The following is a 17,174-nucleotide window of genomic DNA, read 5'->3' as shown; positions in this document are numbered from 1 at the left end:
ATCCCTATGCCTTCTCCTTTAGTGAGTTTTCTTCCTATGCATAATTTAAGCTCTTAAAGTTCTATAGCTACATCTCCACTTACTGTTTTAATATTTCCTTCTCCATGTCTCTTCAAGCCCTTTTCTGAAGTCTAACAGATAAGTCTTTATCTTTTACCTCAAATTTGTATCTGCCTTCATCCTATAAAATAAAAGGGTAATATGCAAATTGACTCTAACGGGAGAACAACCAATTGCTATGACATGTACTGACCACCAGGGGGCAGACACTCAACGTAGGAGCTGCCCCCTGGTGGTCAGTGCGCTCCCACAGGGGGAGCTCTGTTCAGCCATAAGTAGCTACAGGAATTCAGAAACTCAATGCAAGTGCAGCAGTGGTGGTGGAAGCCTCTCCCTCCTCCTGGGCAGCATTAAGGATGTCCGACTGCAGCTTAGGCCCAATTCCCCGGGGAGTGGGCCTAAGATGGCAGGTGGACATCCCCTGAGGGTCCTGGGCTGCCAGAGGGATGTCTGACTGCCAGCTTAGGCCTGATCTACGGGGAGCGGGCCTAAGCCAGCAGGTGGACATCCCCCAAGAGGTCCCAGGCTGTGAGAGGGCACAGACTGGGCAGAGGGACCCCCCACCAAGTGCATGAATTTTCATGTACTGGGCCTCTAGTACTTCCATAATGCACCATTGACAATATCCTTGATTCCAGCCTCTTCTCCCCCTTACTACAACCAATGTGTTAGTGATTGTGTTTCTTAGTATCTCCCTACTCTCTACCTTGTTCCTTTCATTCCTCACTTTCACTTACCTCGATTAACATATTAACCTCTTAATTTATCTTTGACAACATTGTTTTTCCTGTGAGCTACCTTATATGGCACAACACTGGTTTTTCTTACTGTTAGCACTTTTCTGCTCAGAAAACTTTGTGATCTGTGTTGATCTCACTCAGTCTAACCTTTGACTCTGTTCTGAGACTTCAATTTTACTCTATCAAAATGCCCTTCACTTTAAGAAGGTCAGTTGCTTTGCTCTCTTTTTATGTCATGGTCATGCTTGCCTCGATACTTTTACTTCTGTTGTTCCTATTTTACCTTTACTCATCTAAGGTGTATGTATATTTGCAAGTCTTGGTTCATTTTCCTAAAGTTTTTTCTGATTATTTCAGTGTTTACTAATATTTTACCTTTAAGCAACTATAAATCACACAGGCTTTTCCATACATTTTATTATGTTTGTTAGGATTTTTCCCTTTAGGCTTGTATCTGTCGTTAAATTTAAAATGTCATCTTATATTTCCCTTAGATGATTATATCATAAAAGGCATTTTTATGTCTTTATATCAGAATCATAACTTGAATACTTATTAAAATGCAGATTCTTGGACTCTTCCCCCCCCCCCCCCCCCCATCTTATACCTATTGAATCATATAGGACCTCTGGGAAAGATCTTAAGCACAGTAAAGTTTTAAAACATTACAGTATTGTGAAATAGCCACTTTGTTTTCAGTAATTTCAAAAGATACTGTGTTTTTACTGTGGTTGTTTCTTATGGTTTAAGATAATTACTCCTAGCAAAAGAAAAAATGTCTGATGCCTCAATAAGGAGTCACTGAAGCATTTATATGATTGACTAAACTGTTCAAGTCCCATTTGCTATACCACTAGGAACTGCCTTTTTTGATTTTGTTTTTGGGAAAGCTACTGGTTTCGTAGTTTGTTTCCTGCTTAATGTTAGAATTCACTTTTCTCCTGTGCTCTCCCACCTTTCTTCCATGCACCATATACAGACCTATACCAGACTCCATCAGTATTTTTTTCTCTGTCTTAGGGGCAGGTGCCTTTTTAAAATAGCTCTCCTCCTCCTCCTCTATACTTTGTCACCATCTACTCCTTTATATGGTACCCTGTAACATTCCTGTCCCATGTTGTTCCTGCCTCTGCTTATCTACTTCTGTGGTTCTTATCAGTCATTCCAGAATGAAGTTAAAAATGCAGCTCGTTGGACCACTAGCTTGTGTGTCATTGAGTTTCTGAATTCCTGTAGCTACTTTTTACTCCAAAGGCAGTTTAGTCTTCGCAAAATATTAAAAAATGTTTTAAATGTGAGCAAGTTTTAGACAATGATTAACATTATGAATGCATTCACAAACAAGTTTAATCAATATGTGTTTAAATATCCTCTACATGAAATAGAATAGGAAACTGAGCCATTGGTTAACTAGCTAAACGCAGTAGCAATAAATTTTTTTTTTACATGTCTAGATGTTCTATAAATATTCTTTAAAAACAATATCCCTTTCTTTGTTTTGGCTTCCTGTTCAATACCGAACATTAGAATAAAATTCTTAATGAAAGTCAGCCTAAAACAGAAATTTCTGGGCATCATCCTAATAAAGAGGTAATATGCAAATTGACCATCACTTCAACACACAAGATGGCCGCCCCCATGTGGTCAAAGATGGCCACCCCATGTGGACACAAGATGGCCACCACAAGATGGCCGGCAGGGGAACGCAGTTGTGGGTGATCAGGCCAGCAGGGGAAGGCAGTTGGGGATGACCAGGCCTGCAGGGGAGGGCAGTTAGGGTTGACCAGGCCATCAGGGGAGGGCACTTTGGGGCAATCAGGTCGACAGGGGAGCAATTAGGCATAGATCAGGCTGGCAGGGGAGTGGTTAGGGGTTAATCAGGCTGGCAGGCAGAATCGGTTAGGGGTAATCAGGCAGGCAGGCAAGCGGTTGGAAGCCAGCAGTCCTGGATTGTGAGAGGGATGTCTGACTGCTCATTTAGTCCCGATTCTGGGATCAGGCATATACAGGCAGTGCAGGCTGGCCTGAGGGACACACCCCCTCCCCCCTGTGCACGAATTTTGTGCACTGGGCCTCTAGTCTATACTAATAAAGGGGTAATATGCTAATTAAGGCAGATGTCTTCTGGACGTTCATCTGGACATCCATCCAGAAAAAGCCACAGTGGCTGCGAGGCCTGGGGCTCAGGCAACCTTGGGCTCAGGCAGCCATGAAGCCCGGCACCTGCAAGACCGGGGGCTCATGGCAGCCGTGAGCCCCGGCGGCTGTGAGGCCCAGGTCTCAGGCCTCGCAGCCCCCGTAGCCGGCAGTGCCAGCAGCAGCAGGGTGATGGGAGTGGTGCCTTCCCCTGATCATCCAGGTCGCCTCCCCCAGAGGGAGGCCAGACTGCGGCTTAGGCCCGCTCCCTATGGGGAGCGGGCCTAAGCCACCAATAGGACATCCCCTGAGGGCTCCAGGACTGTGAGAGGGGGCAGGCCAGGCTGAGGGACCCCCCTCCCCAGTGCATGAATTTTCATGCACCGGGCCTCTAGTCCTATATAATAAAAGGCTAATATGCAAATCGATCGAATGGCAGAATGACCGATTGCTATGATGCCCACTGACCACCAGGGGCAGACGCTCAACCTAGGAGCTGCCCGCTGGTGGTCAGTGCGCTCCCACAGGGGGAGCACTGCTTAGCCAGAAGTCCTGAGCCAGGTTCACAGCTGGTGAGTGCAGCGATGGTGGTGGGAGCCTCTCCCGCCTCCATGGCAGTGCTAAGGGTGTCCAACTGACAGCTTAGGCCCACTCTCCCAAGGACTCCCAGACTGTGAGAGGGTGCAGGCTGGGCTGAGGGACCCCCTGAGTGCAAAAATTTCATGCTCTGGGCCTCTAGTGTTGTTTATTAAATGCCACATATCTTTTGTGTACAGTTAAGGTAAGTTGTTATGAATAAGATTGTAGAATATTTAATTTCAAAAGATACTGTGTGTTTATTGTGGTTGTTTCTCATGGTTTAAGATAATTACTCTTGGCAAAAGAAAAATGTCTGAAGCCTCAATCCTTGTTACTGGAGCAGAATTATACAACAAGAGAAGTCCATTACATTTAATCAACACATGTGAGTTTTCCAGTCTTAAAAAATTTCTAACAACTGTTAATATATTTTAAATCAGGCCTTTTTAAATTCAGGAATATGCTGGACATAATTTACCTGGAGGATATGTTGGAGATATAAAAATTGAAAACTGTGAACCACTAATGTCTTGTAATTGTCAAGAAATTTCAAATTTCTAAGAAAGGTTTAATGGGTATTGACATATAAATATTATTCAAAATATTAAAATCCAGCATTAATAGTTTAATATTTAAGTGGGAGCAGCATGACATAGTAGATAAAACATTGAATTAGTCAGGCCACATTGGCTTGTTTCCCTCACTCCCAACTGTGTACATGGTACAGATTATCCTCTAGCTAAGCTTAGAACCAGTTTCCTTTCTATAAAAGTTGTGTAGCAGTTTAAGTAAAAATCATTCATTCACATGACAAGGACAGTACCTGTTACATACTTAGAGTTAAATAAAAATAAATAACCTGATACTATATACAAATTGCTATAAATACCATCTTATTTTTATATATTTTTCTTTTTTTAAAATATATTTTATTGATTTTTTTAACAGAGAGAAAGGGAGAGGAATAGAGAGTTAGAAACATTGATGAGAGAGAAACATCAATCAGCTGCCTCCTGTACACACCCCACTGGGGATGTGTCCACAACCGAGGTACATGGCCTTGACCAGAATTGAACCTGGGATCCTTCTGTCCACAGGCTGACACTCTATCCACTGAGCCAAACCGGTCAGGGCTATTTAATCTTTATGACAATTTTTTGTTCTTTTTTTAAAAAATCTTTATAACAATTTAACAGTGACCTCTGTTTCCAGAATCCAACTGCCTACTGGGCTGTTGTCTAATGTTCAATAGGCTACTCAAATTTAACAGGTCCAAGATAAACTCATCTTTCAACCACCACCACCCCCTGCCAATTTTTTCTCAATTTCTTACCTTGGTAAATGGTATCCACTTACTCATCTAAACCAAAACCTGGGACCCATCCTAGAACCTTCCTTTTTCACCTTCCTCGTCTAAATAGTACCTCAATAATAGGAATATGTAATGTTAAAAACCCATAAATATACCAGTCATTCATTCTCCTTTTTAGCAGCACCACGAAGAGGAAAAATTAAACCACCACTGCAAGTGAGGAGTTCTGCAGAGAAACCTGGTGTTTCTAAAACTGGAGTGGATAATGCTGTATCCCGTCAGTCTAAATCACCTGCAGAAAGAAGTAGAGGAGATGAGACACACAAAGTAACTTTACTTTGAAAGCATTTTTACATTAAGTTATTTATCAGGTTATTGTAGAAATACATATAGAGCTAACTTTTTACAAGCAGTGAGTGTCTTTGTTTAAGGCAGTGCTTTTTTAAAAGTTATCATTTATTGTCCTTGAAAGTAAGGTCATTCTCACAACTCATTTACTCTGCTGACAATAGACTTTAGGAATATCCATTCATTGTAACTCTGATTTACCCATTTGGTGGGAGAAGGGACTCATCGTCATTCTTTAGTTATACAAATTAAGGTCTTCTATGAGGACATTCTAGTATAGAAATATAAAATACAAGTGGACTCTGTCCTTAAGTATCTTCAACTCTAGCATGGGAATTAGATAAATTAATAAGATAATTCTACTATTGTATAAATCGTCTCAAATATACCTATAGGGTTCAGTAGAAACGTAGTGGGGGCCTAATGTCTAACCCTAGAGCTGGAGGGGGCGGGGAAAATCAAGAGAGGCTCTCTAAGGAGATGGAAAATGAGTTGATTTTTGAAGGATAAATAAAGGTTATTCAAATGGACATTTAGAAGAAGGGTATTCATTCCAGGTAACTGGGGAAACAGAGCAGGGAATGTATAGGAGAAAGTTGTTTCTTGGAGAAATAGGAGGTAATCAGAGATACAGATAACTTAGTAGGTGAAGAACACCTAGTAGCTAGCTTTTATTTCCTCTGAAGTGTGAGGATGTTGGATTTTTCTTGGGGATAAATTTATGTAGAGGGTTCAGGGACAAGTAAAGTTTTGGAATAGCTACTAAGAGATAATGGAGAAGGCTAAGAACGAGTATCAGTGTTAGGCAATGTAGAGACCCAGTTTAAATTGGAGACTATGAATTTTATCACAACATTGGTTCAAAAATGGGTAATAGGAGAGAACCAAGATGGCAGCATAGGTAAACACCTGTACTTGCTGCCTCTCACAACCACATCAAAACTACAACTAAAAGACAAAACAAATATCATCCAGAACCATGAGAAAGCTGGCTGAGTGGAAGATCTACAACTAGAAAGAAAGAAAAAAGCGCATTGAGACTGGCAGGAGGTGCGGAGGTGCAGAGGTACAGAGGCGTGCACAAAACGGGCTGGCAACTTGGTGTGTTGCTGTTTTTTTCAATCGGGAGGGAGATACAAGTTCCCAATTGCTCTGAACTCAAGTTCCAGGTGAGACTCTGGGGTCCCAGACTCAAAGGGGAGAAACTGAACTGTCTAGCATCAGCCCAGAACGTGAGGGCACTTTCTCTCAGAGGTGCTCACAGTGATCATTGTTCCTGCATGGGGGTACGGAACGTGGAGATGCGGGGACCTCCCTGGTGCAGGGCTGACCATCAGCCATTGCTGTTTGCTCCACCCTGGTGAATCTCTGAAACCCCACCCCACTCAATTTACAACCCCATCCAAGCTGTGCGCAGTGGCTTTTGCATATGAATGGCCTGTCCTTTTGCAGCCTAAGACCTAACAAACTGCAGCTGGGTCAGAGAGCTCCAAAGCTTCCAAAAGAAGGCCCAAGGCCTGGCAGCAACAGCCTGCCTTGTTTCACAGCTGGACCTCATCTGGACACTTCCAAACCCCATACAAAGAGGAGGAATCTGCAGATCTCTCTGTAGCTCCAGCTGGATGGCCCCAGGCAGTGGCTGACTTTGCACCTCCTTGGAGATCCAAGGGCCAGTGTACCCAGTGGTCATTGTGAGATTACAACTCTTCACATCCATAAGCGACACACTCAAGGGGCAGACTCGTGTGCAGCAAAGACCCACTGAAGCAAGTCCTGTCCCATAAGGGTGTCTCCAGCACAGCAGTTCTTCCATTATAGACACAGCTGGTCCCCAGAGCAAATTGGCCTGGATGTCAATTCCTTCCAATGATACCAACAGCAATCAAGGCTTAACTACAAGACTGTGCACCCAGACCACAAAGGGGGGCACCAAGAGTGTCCACCTCATGTGATTGGGAAGGCTGAGCCACTGGGCCCTATAGGACACCTAGCACACAAGGCCAATCTATCAACACAGGGAAGGAGCCAAAATGCAGAGGGAAAAAAAAATGTCACAAATGAAAGAAATGGAAGAAAGCAAACTACTGGATATAGAGTTCAAAATCACAGTTATAAAGTTACTCAAGAATCTTCTAGAAATCTCTGAGGAACTTAGTGAGACCTTCAAGGATCTTAGTGAGAATGCCAAAAAAAAAAAAAAATGGAAAAGGACTAGTCAGAAATTAAACATACACTGACTGAATTAAAGAATAATATACAACCCTGACCAGTTTGGCTCAGTGGATGGAGCGTCGGCCTGCAGACTGAAGGGTCCCAGGTTCGATTCCAGTCAAGGGCATGTACCTTGGTTGTGGGCACATACCCAGTGGGGAGTGTGCAGGAGGCAGCTGATCGATGTTTCTCTCTCATCGATGTTTCTAACTCTCTATTCCTCTCCCTTCCTTTCTGTAAAAAATCAATAATATATATATTTTTTAAAAAAGAATAATATACAGAAATTCAACAGTAGACTAGAGCAGTGGTCGGCAAACTGCGGCTCGCGAGCTGCAGTTTGCCTCTCTGTTGACTAATGAGTTTGCCGACCACTGGGATAGGGGCTTAATCACAAGGAACAACAACAGCCTGTAATTATTGGAATCGAGAGTCTAGGTCAGTGGTCAGCAAACTGATTAGTCAACAGAGCAGCAAACCACGGCTCGTGAACCGCATGTGGCTCACGAGCCGCAGTTTGCCAACCACTGGACTAGAGGATCCCAAGAATCAAGTTAAAGATTTGAAATCCGAGGAAGCAAAAAATCACCCAACCAGAAGAGCAAAAAGAAAAAGAATCCGCAAATATGAAGATAGTGTAAGGAGCCTCTGGGACAACTTCAAACGTACCAACATCTGAATTATGGGGGTGCCAGAAGAAGAGAGAGCAAGATATTGAAAACCTATTTGAAGAAATAATGACAGAAAACTTCCCCTACCTGGTGAAAGAAATAGACTTACAAGTCCAGTGAACACAGAGAAGAGGAATCCAAAAAGGACCACACGAAAGCACATCATATGTAAAATGCCAAGGGCAAAAGACAAAGAGAGAATCTTAAAAGCAGCAAGAGAAAAACAGTTAGTTACCTACAAGAAAGTACCCATATGACTGTCAGCTGATTTCTCAACAGAAACTATGCAGGCCAGAAGGGAATGGCAAGAAATATTGAAAGTGATGAATAGCAAGAACCTACAACCAAGATTACTCTACTCAGCAAAGCTATCATGTAGAATTGAAGGTCAGATAAAGAGCTTCACAGACAAGAAAAAGCTGAAGGGGATAGAAAGATGGCTACCGGCAGGAAGGTAGTGAGGGAGAGAGTGTGAGAGAGTGAGGGAACCATAGAGGAGAGTGTAGGCGTGTGTGGTGTGTGTGTGTGTATGAGCTAGGGACAGTTAGATTCTGCAGGTCCTCCAAGGGGCTGCCAAACTGGATAGTCTTAGACGGCGGAGCCCCGCGCACAAAGCAGACACTTCTGGGCGGCCAGTGCAGGCACAGAAACCATGCCATCTTAAGAAACAGAGCTGCTTGAGACCAGGATCCTGGCCTCAGCACCACCCATTCGCCTCTCAGACGCAAATCAGGACCCTGCAGCTACTGGGGACAGAGAACTGCGACCACAGCTTCAGACCAACAGAGAACAAGAATCCAGACTTCCCGGCCACAGATTTCTGTGAGCCAAAGAGGCTATTCCCCTCCCTGCAGGATCGCAGATAGTACCATAGTAACTGATAGACCCTCCCCTCGCTCGGGCTGCAGCACCCCTACGGGAATTTGAGCTTTGGAGCGCACAAAGGGACCGCAGTGCCCCTATGGGAATTTGAGGTTGGGAGCACGCACATGGACCACAGCGCTGCTACAGGAATTTGAGCCTGCACAGGCACAGAGACTGGAATCTGCTCCCCACAACGCAATTGGGTGACAAAACCCGAAGCCCATGCAGGGCAGCAGTGTCACCTGACTTCGATTCTGGGCAAGCGCACACGGAAGTCTGTTTTCCGCAGTGCACACGGAAGTCTGTTTTCCGCAGCGTAGACACGCCACAGTGCTAAAGTGCAACCCAGTCCCCCATGGTGACCGGGACCCAGATTCTCCCAGCAAGAGGCAGCACTGAGCACCACTGACTTGACTCTGTTTCTTACCATGTGCGCCAGGGATCCCTGACTCACAGCGCATTCATACTAAGAGCCAATGACTCCAATTCTTGGTGCATGCGCACACAGGGACGCTGATTCTCATTGAGAAGCCGCACGAGGCAACAGAGACCCTGATACTCGATTCTTGGTGCAGACACAGGGAAACTCTGACTCCTGGCACACGCTAGGGGACTCATTTTTGGCACACACCAACAGCGCAGTGCAGGCAGGGTCCACGATTCTAGGTGCGCACATGAGACCACACTGAACGCTGGTAACACTGACCCTGGGCGATCCTGGTTCCCACCAACCCACGGCAGGCACACGTCCTAGTGTCGGAGCACTTCAGTGACACTCGGGTGGTGCGAAGCTCCCATGGCACACGACCCAGGTCAACGCAACTCAAAGTTTGAACCTTCTGGTGATAGTCAGAATGGGGAGACAACACAATCCCCAGAGGAAAGAAAATAAGTCTACAAGAAAGGAAATTAGTGAAACTGAAGCATGCAACATGACCGAAAAAGAATTCAGAGTAATGGTCGTGGAATTCATACATCGGATGGATGAGAAAATCAACAACCTATGCAAGAATCAGGAAGAAATGAAAAGTGATATAGCTACAATCAAAAACACCATGGAAAGTTTCAACAGTAGACTAGAAGAAGCAGAGGACCAAATTAGCGAGTTAGAAGATCAGGTACAGAAACAAGCCCAATCTGAACAGCAACTGGAGAAAAAATTAAAAAGCAGGAGGAAAGCCTAAGGGAGCTTTGGGACAACATGAAACAAAGCAACATATGTATAATAGGGCTGCCAGAAGGACAAGAAGAGCAACAAGGATTAGAAAATTTATTTGAAGAAATAATGACAGAAAACTTCCCGGATATGGGGAAGAAAAAAGTTACACAAGTACAGAGAGTCCCAAGCAGGATCAATCCCAAAAGACCCACACCAAGACACGTCATAATTTCAATGGCAAATATTAATGACAAAGAGAGAATCTTAAAGGCGGCAAGAGAGAGACAGAGGGTTACCTACAAAGGATCCCCCATCAGATTATCAAATGATTTCTCAACAGAAACTCATCAAGCTAGAAGGGAATGGAAGGAGGTATACAAAGTGTTGCAAAGCAAAGGACTGAATCCAAGAATACTCTATCCAGCAAGACTACCAATCAAAATTGAAGGTGAAATCAGGAGCTTCGCAGATAAAAAACGGCTAAGGGAGTTTATCACCAACAAACCAGCAATGCAAGAAATGCTAAAGGGAATACTGTAAAAAGAAGAAATAAAAAGGTAAGAAGGAACACAGACACAAAAATAGATATGACTACAAACAAGTACCTTTCAGTAATAACTTTAAATGTAAACGGACTAAATGCTCCAATCAAAAGACATTGAGTGGCTGAATGGATAAAGAAACACGACCCATATATATGCTGTCTACAAGAGACCCACCTCAGAACAAGAGACTCACACAGATTGAATGTGAAGGGATGGAAAAATATCTTTCAGGCAAGTGGAAATGAAAAAAAAGCTGGGGTAACAATACTTATATCTGACAAAATAGAACTCAAAGTGAAGACCATAACAAGAGATAAGGAAGGCCACTTCATAATACTAAAGGGATCAATACAACAACAGGATATAATCCTGATAAACATATATGCACCCAACACAGGACCTCCCAAATACATAACAAAACTCCTGGAAGATATCAAGGGAGAGATTGACAACAATACAATCATAGTAGAGGACTTTAATACACCACTGATATCAATGGATAAATCCTCTAGACAAAAAATCAGCAAAAACACAGCAATCCTAAGTGACTCACTAGATCAGATGGACTTAACTGACATCTTCAGAACATTGCATCCCAAAGCCATGGAATATACGTTCTTATCAAGTGCACAGGTGACATTTTCAAAAATAGACCACATATTGGGGTCACAAGCAAAGTCTCCCGAAATTCAAGAAGATTGAAATCATACCAAGCATCTTCTCAGACCACAATGCCATAAAATTAGAAATAAACTACAATAAAAACAATCCAAAAATCTCAAACACTTGGAAGCTGAATAGCATGCTATTAAATAATGACTGGGTTATCAATGAGATCAAAGAAGAAATTGAAAGCATCCTGGAAACTAATGACAACAAAAACACAACAATCCAAAATCTATGGGACACAATGAAAGCCGTCCTGAGAAGGAAGTTCATAGCTCTACAGGCCTACCTCAAAAAGCAAGAAAAAATGGTAGTAAATCATCTAACTCTACAACTCAAAGAATTACAAAGAGAGCAACAAGAAAAGCCCAGAGTGAGCAGAAGGAAGGAGATAATAAAAGTCAGAGCAGAAATAAATGACATAGAGACCAAAAAAAAAACAATACAAAAGATCAATGAAACCAAGAGCTGGTTCTTTGAAAGGATAAACAAGATTGATGAACCTCTAGCCAGGCTCACCAAGAAGCAAAGAGAGAGGACTCAAATAAAATCAGAAATGAGAGAGGCGAAATAACAGCAGACCCCACAGAAATACAAAGGATCGTTAAAAAATACTATGAACAACTCTACTCCAACAAACTAGACAACCTGGAGGAAATGGACATATTCCTAGAAAAACGCAACCTTCCAAAACTCAATCAGGAAGATTCTAAAAATCGCAATAGGCCGATAACTATGGAAGAAATTGAAGCAGTCATCAAAAAGCTCCCAGCAAACAAAAGCCCAGGGCCAGATGGCTTCACAGGGGAGTTATACCAAACATTCAAGGAAGAACTAAAACCTATCCTCCTCAGACTATTCCAAAAAATTTAAGAGGACAGAACACTTCCAAGTTCCTTTCATGAAGCCAGCATCACCGTAATACCAAAATCAGATAAAGACAATACAATTAAAGAGAATTATAGACCAATATCCCTCAGGACATAGATGCCAAAATCGTCAACAAAATTCTAGTAAATCGGATCCAGCAGTACATCAGAAAGATCATACACCATGACCAAGTAGGATTTATCCCAGGAATGCAAGGATGGTACAATATCCACAAATCAATAAACGTGATACATCACATAAACAAATTGAGAGATAAAAATCACATAGTCATATCAATTGATGCAGAAAAAGCATTTGACAAAATCCAACACCCCTTCTTGATAAAAACTCTCAACAAGGTGGGAATAGAAGGATCATACCTCAACATAATAAAAGCAATATATGAAAAACCCACAGCCAACATCATACTCAATGGACAAAAACTAAAACCATTTCCCCTAAGAACAGAAACAAGATAGGGATGCCCACTCTCAGCACTCCTGTTCAACATAGTACTGGAAGTACTAGCCATTGCGATCAGACAAGAAGAAGAAATAAAAGGCATCCAAATTGGAAAAGAAGAAGTAAAACTGCCCTTATTCACAGATGACATGATATTGTACATAGAAAACCCTAAAGACTCCATCAAAAAATTATTAGACTTAATAAATGAATTTGGCCATGTAGCAGGATACAAAATTAATGCCAAGAAATCTATGGCTTTTCTTTACACCAATAGTGAACTTATAGAAAGAGAGACTAAAAAAGCAATCCCATTTACCATTGCACCAAAAAATTAAGATACCTAGGAATAAACTTAACTAAGGAGGTAAAAGACCTATATGTGAAAAACTACAGGACACTGAAAAAAGAGATTGAGGAAAACGTAAACAGATGGAAGAACATACCGTGTTCATGGATTGGTAGAATCAACATCATCAAAATGTCCATACTACCCAAAGCAATCTACAGATTCAATGCAATCCCCATTAAAATACCAATGGCATGTTTCACAGTCCTACAACGAACTTTCCGAAAATTCATCTGGAATAAAAAAAGACCCCGAATAGCTGCAGCAATCCTGAGAAAGAAGAACAAAGTATGTGGGATCTCAATACCAGATATCAAGCTGTATTACAAAGTCACTATTCTCAAAACAGCCTGGTATTGGCACAAGAACAGACATATAGATCAATGGCATAGAATAGAGAACCCAGAAATCGAACCAAACTACGATATTTGACAAAGGAGGCATGTACATAAAATGGAGTCAAGACAGTCTCTTCAACAAATGGTGTTGGGAAAATTGGACAGATACATGCAAAAAAATGAAACTAGACCACCAACTTACACCATACACAAAAATAAACTCAAAATGGATAAAGGACTTAAACATAAGATGGGAAACCATAAAAATACTAGAGGAATCCACAGGCAACGAAATCTCAGACATATGCCAAAGGAACTTCTTCACCGATACCGCTCCTAGGGCAATGTTAAATAAAGAGAAAATAAACAAATGGGACTATATAAAAATAAAAAGCTTTTTCACAGCAAAAGAAACCATCAATAAAACAACAAGAAAGCCCACTGCATGGGAGAACATATTTGCCACTGTCATCACCGATAAGGGTTTAATCTCCAACATTTACAGGGAACTCATACAACTTAACAAAAGGAAGATAAACAATCCAATCAAAAAATGGGCAAAGGACCTAAATAGACACTTTTCGAAGGAGGACAGAAGGAAGGCCAAGAGACATATGAAAACATGCTCAAAGTCACTAATTATCTGAAAGATGCAAATCAAAACAACAATGCACTATCTCACACCTGTCAGAATGGCTATCATCAACAAATCAACAAACAACAAGTGTTGGCAAGGATGCGGAGAAAAATGAACTCTTTTGCACTGCTGCTGGGAATGCAGACTGGTGCAGCCACTGTGGAGAACAGTAAGGAGTTTCCTCAAAAAACTAAAAATGAAACTCCCATTTGACCCAGTGATCCCACTTCTAGGCATATATCCCAAGAAACTAGAAACACCAATCAGAAAGGATATATGCACCCCTATGTTCATAGCAGCACAATTTACCATAGCTAAGATTTGGAAACAGCCTAAGTGCCCATCAGCAGATGAGTGGATTAAAAAACTGTGGTACATTTTCACAATGGAATACTACGCTGCTATAAAAAAGGAGTTCTTACCATTTGCAACTGCATGGATGGAACTGGAGAGCATTATGCTAAGTGAAATAAGCCAGTCAGAGAAAGATAAATACCACATGATCTCACTCATTTATGGAATATAATGAACAACATAAACTGATGAACAGGGACAGATCCAGAGACAGGGAAGCATTGATCAGACTGCCAAACTTCAGGGTAGATAGGGGAGGGTGGGGGAAAGGAGGAGAGATCAATCAAAGGAAGGACTTGTATGGATGAATATAATCCTAACCAATGGACTTGAACACCAGGGGGGTGAGGGCATGAGTGTTGGGGGGGTGGGGTTGGGGGGTTAATGGAGGGATGAGGACACATATGTAATACCTTAATCAATAAAGAAATATAAAAAAAGAAAAAGCTAAAGTAGTTCATCACCACCAGTATTATATGAAATGCTGAAAGCTATTTTTTAAGAAGAGGAAGAAGAAGAAAAAAGTAAAGATAAAAAATATGAACAAAAAAGTGGAAACAAATACATATCTATCAACAATTGAATCTAAAATTCAAGTGAATAAAAAATCTGATGAACAGAATAAACTGGTGAATATAATAGAATCATGGGCATAGAAAGGTAGTGGACTGACAATCCTTGTGGGGAAGAGGGTGTGGGGGGTGCGGGAAGAGATTGGACAAAAATCTTACACTTATGGACGAGGTCAGTGGCGGGGGGCGGTAAGGGCATGGGGTGGGGTGGGAATCGGGTGGAAGGGAGCTATGGGGGGAAAAAAGAAACATCTGTAATAATCTGAACAATAAAGATTTATTTTAAAAAATGTGTAATATTCTCTCAAAGTTTAGTATTCTTGGTGTTAGATTGAAAAAGAATATAATAAAAAAAGATTGCAAACAGAAAAAGAAAAAGAATAGGTGATTTTTAAAAAAATTAAATGATTATGTGGCATAAAGATAAAGGGTGCAAGAGTTGAAGATATTAGAAAAAATAGTCAAAGTGATGGTTCAAATTGTCTCGCTAAGTGTTTCTTACTAGGGACACTATTCAATTTTGTGATGTGGTACTGAATGTTGTAGAATGATAAGCATGCTAGGCCTGTGCTTGTTTATTGTCAGGGGAACCTTTCTGTCTTTATGACAACCAAAACCACACCTACACATTTTCATACTGCTCCTCTCCCAGGGTAGTGAACCACTGGCAAGAGTAAGTAGGAAAGAAAGCCAGGATGTGACAAAATATCTTGGCCTAGATATTCTTTTGACAGTGATGTCAGATTTTTATTTGACCTGGGTAAGTGTGTATCTGTGGCTGTGGAAAAGGGAAACTTGCTGTAGTTAGAAGATGGTTGTGCAATAAGTTACAAAACATTTAAAGTTCCATAATTTCCAACTCCTTTATGTATATTAGTGAAAAGACAGAATAGATGCAGGTTATGAGATCAAAACAACAGGAAATGTGCCATGGAGGTTCTAGAAATTGTCAGTTCCAGATGAAGATTGAATTGTTTTACTGGTTATGAAGTGATCAGAAAATTTATAGGATCTTGTGCTTCCTTATCTGCAGTGAAAGTTATTTTCTTGTATTTTAGGCTAACTGATATTCTAAAATGGGCATAACCTTAATGAAATACAGTTGACACTTGAACAACATGACCCTGAGTTCACTTACACATGGATTTTTTTCAATAAATACTGTAAATATATGTATTTTCTCAAGATTTTCTTAACATTTTATTTTCTCTAGCTTTATTGTAAGAATACAGTATAGAATACATACAACATACAAAATATGTATTAGTCAACTGTTCATGTTATCAGTAGGCATCCAGACAGTCGCTATTATTAGTTAAGTTTTGGGAGAATCAAAAGTTATATGCAAATGTGACAGAGTGAGGGGTCAGTACCCCTAAACTCCAATTTGTTTTAAGGTCAACTGTAAATAGAAATACTATCCAGCTTTTAATAGCAAAGCAAATTTATTTTTTAAATTTTAATCTTTAATATTCTGACTTAAAAGTTGTTTTCCTACAATACCTTAATTCAAATTTACATTAACATGTCTCCTGTGTTTATAGCATATGAAAACTGCTGACATTGCAGAAAAGACAGAAAATAAGGACATTGAATTCCTAAACCAAAATTTTAGTAAGTACTTTTTTATTTAATCTTCTTTATAAACTTCATTTTTGCCACACTGGCTTCCTTTGATTTGAAAAAGAAAGATTTATAATAAATGTATTCAGCTTTATGCAAGGAACTTAGAAGTTACAAGGAAATATAATATACTCTGTTCCCAAGAAGTTTGGGTTTGAGAAAGGGAAAACTCGATCGATCAATCTCTTCATCCCAATATGTAAACCTTGATCAAAATCTATACCAATTTTGCCCTGCCAACTGCATGAAAAAAATGAAAATACCATAATTTTTGTTTTATTTAGATGAATCCCAGTATTTTGTTCTCGGTTCTCAAGCAGCAGGAAAAATAGATAAATCTGTGTAAGTATGAGAAAGCTCATCAAATTTTTTAGTGTGTATATTTACTTTAAGATGAATGTAACAAATTTAAAGGAAAAGGCTTTATAGTCTTACTAGAGACCCGATTCACAAAATTCGTGTGTGTGTAGTGGGGGGGGGGGAAATCCCTCAGCCCAGCCTGTGCCCTCTCGCAATCCAGGACCCCTTGCTCCTAACTGCCCGCCTGCTCACTCCTAACTGCCCACCTGCTTGCTCCTTACCTCTTGGCTCACCACTCTTTAGCCCTGCCTCAGAGGCAGGAGAGGCTCCCGCCACTGCAGCTGCACTTGCCAGCCATGAGCCGGGCTTCTGGCTGAG

The 17,174-nt window shown here is 41.2% G+C and overlaps 1 protein-coding gene across 1 annotated transcript in view; it reads left to right on the top strand.

Annotated features, from left to right (window-relative positions):
- The window catches only part of SYCP2 (synaptonemal complex protein 2), a gene marked incomplete at its 5' end in the record, with an annotated part of 87,325 nt that overhangs the window by 24,638 nt on the left and 45,513 nt on the right, over positions 1-17,174 (top strand). Inside the window, 4 exons of the mRNA XM_080684815.1 lie at positions 3,801-3,900; positions 5,006-5,154; positions 16,418-16,487; positions 16,781-16,838. Coding sequence (XP_080540941.1) covers positions 3,801-3,900; positions 5,006-5,154; positions 16,418-16,487; positions 16,781-16,838 — 377 coding nt within the window. The remainder of the gene's footprint in view (positions 1-3,800; positions 3,901-5,005; positions 5,155-16,417; positions 16,488-16,780; positions 16,839-17,174) is intronic.

This window comes from Plecotus auritus, assembly GCF_963455305.1.
Source record: "Plecotus auritus genome assembly, chromosome: 8".
Classification (NCBI taxonomy): domain Eukaryota; kingdom Metazoa; phylum Chordata; class Mammalia; order Chiroptera; family Vespertilionidae; genus Plecotus; species Plecotus auritus.
Note: the sequence above shows the minus strand (reverse complement) of the source record. Positions and strands in the feature narration are given on the sequence as shown.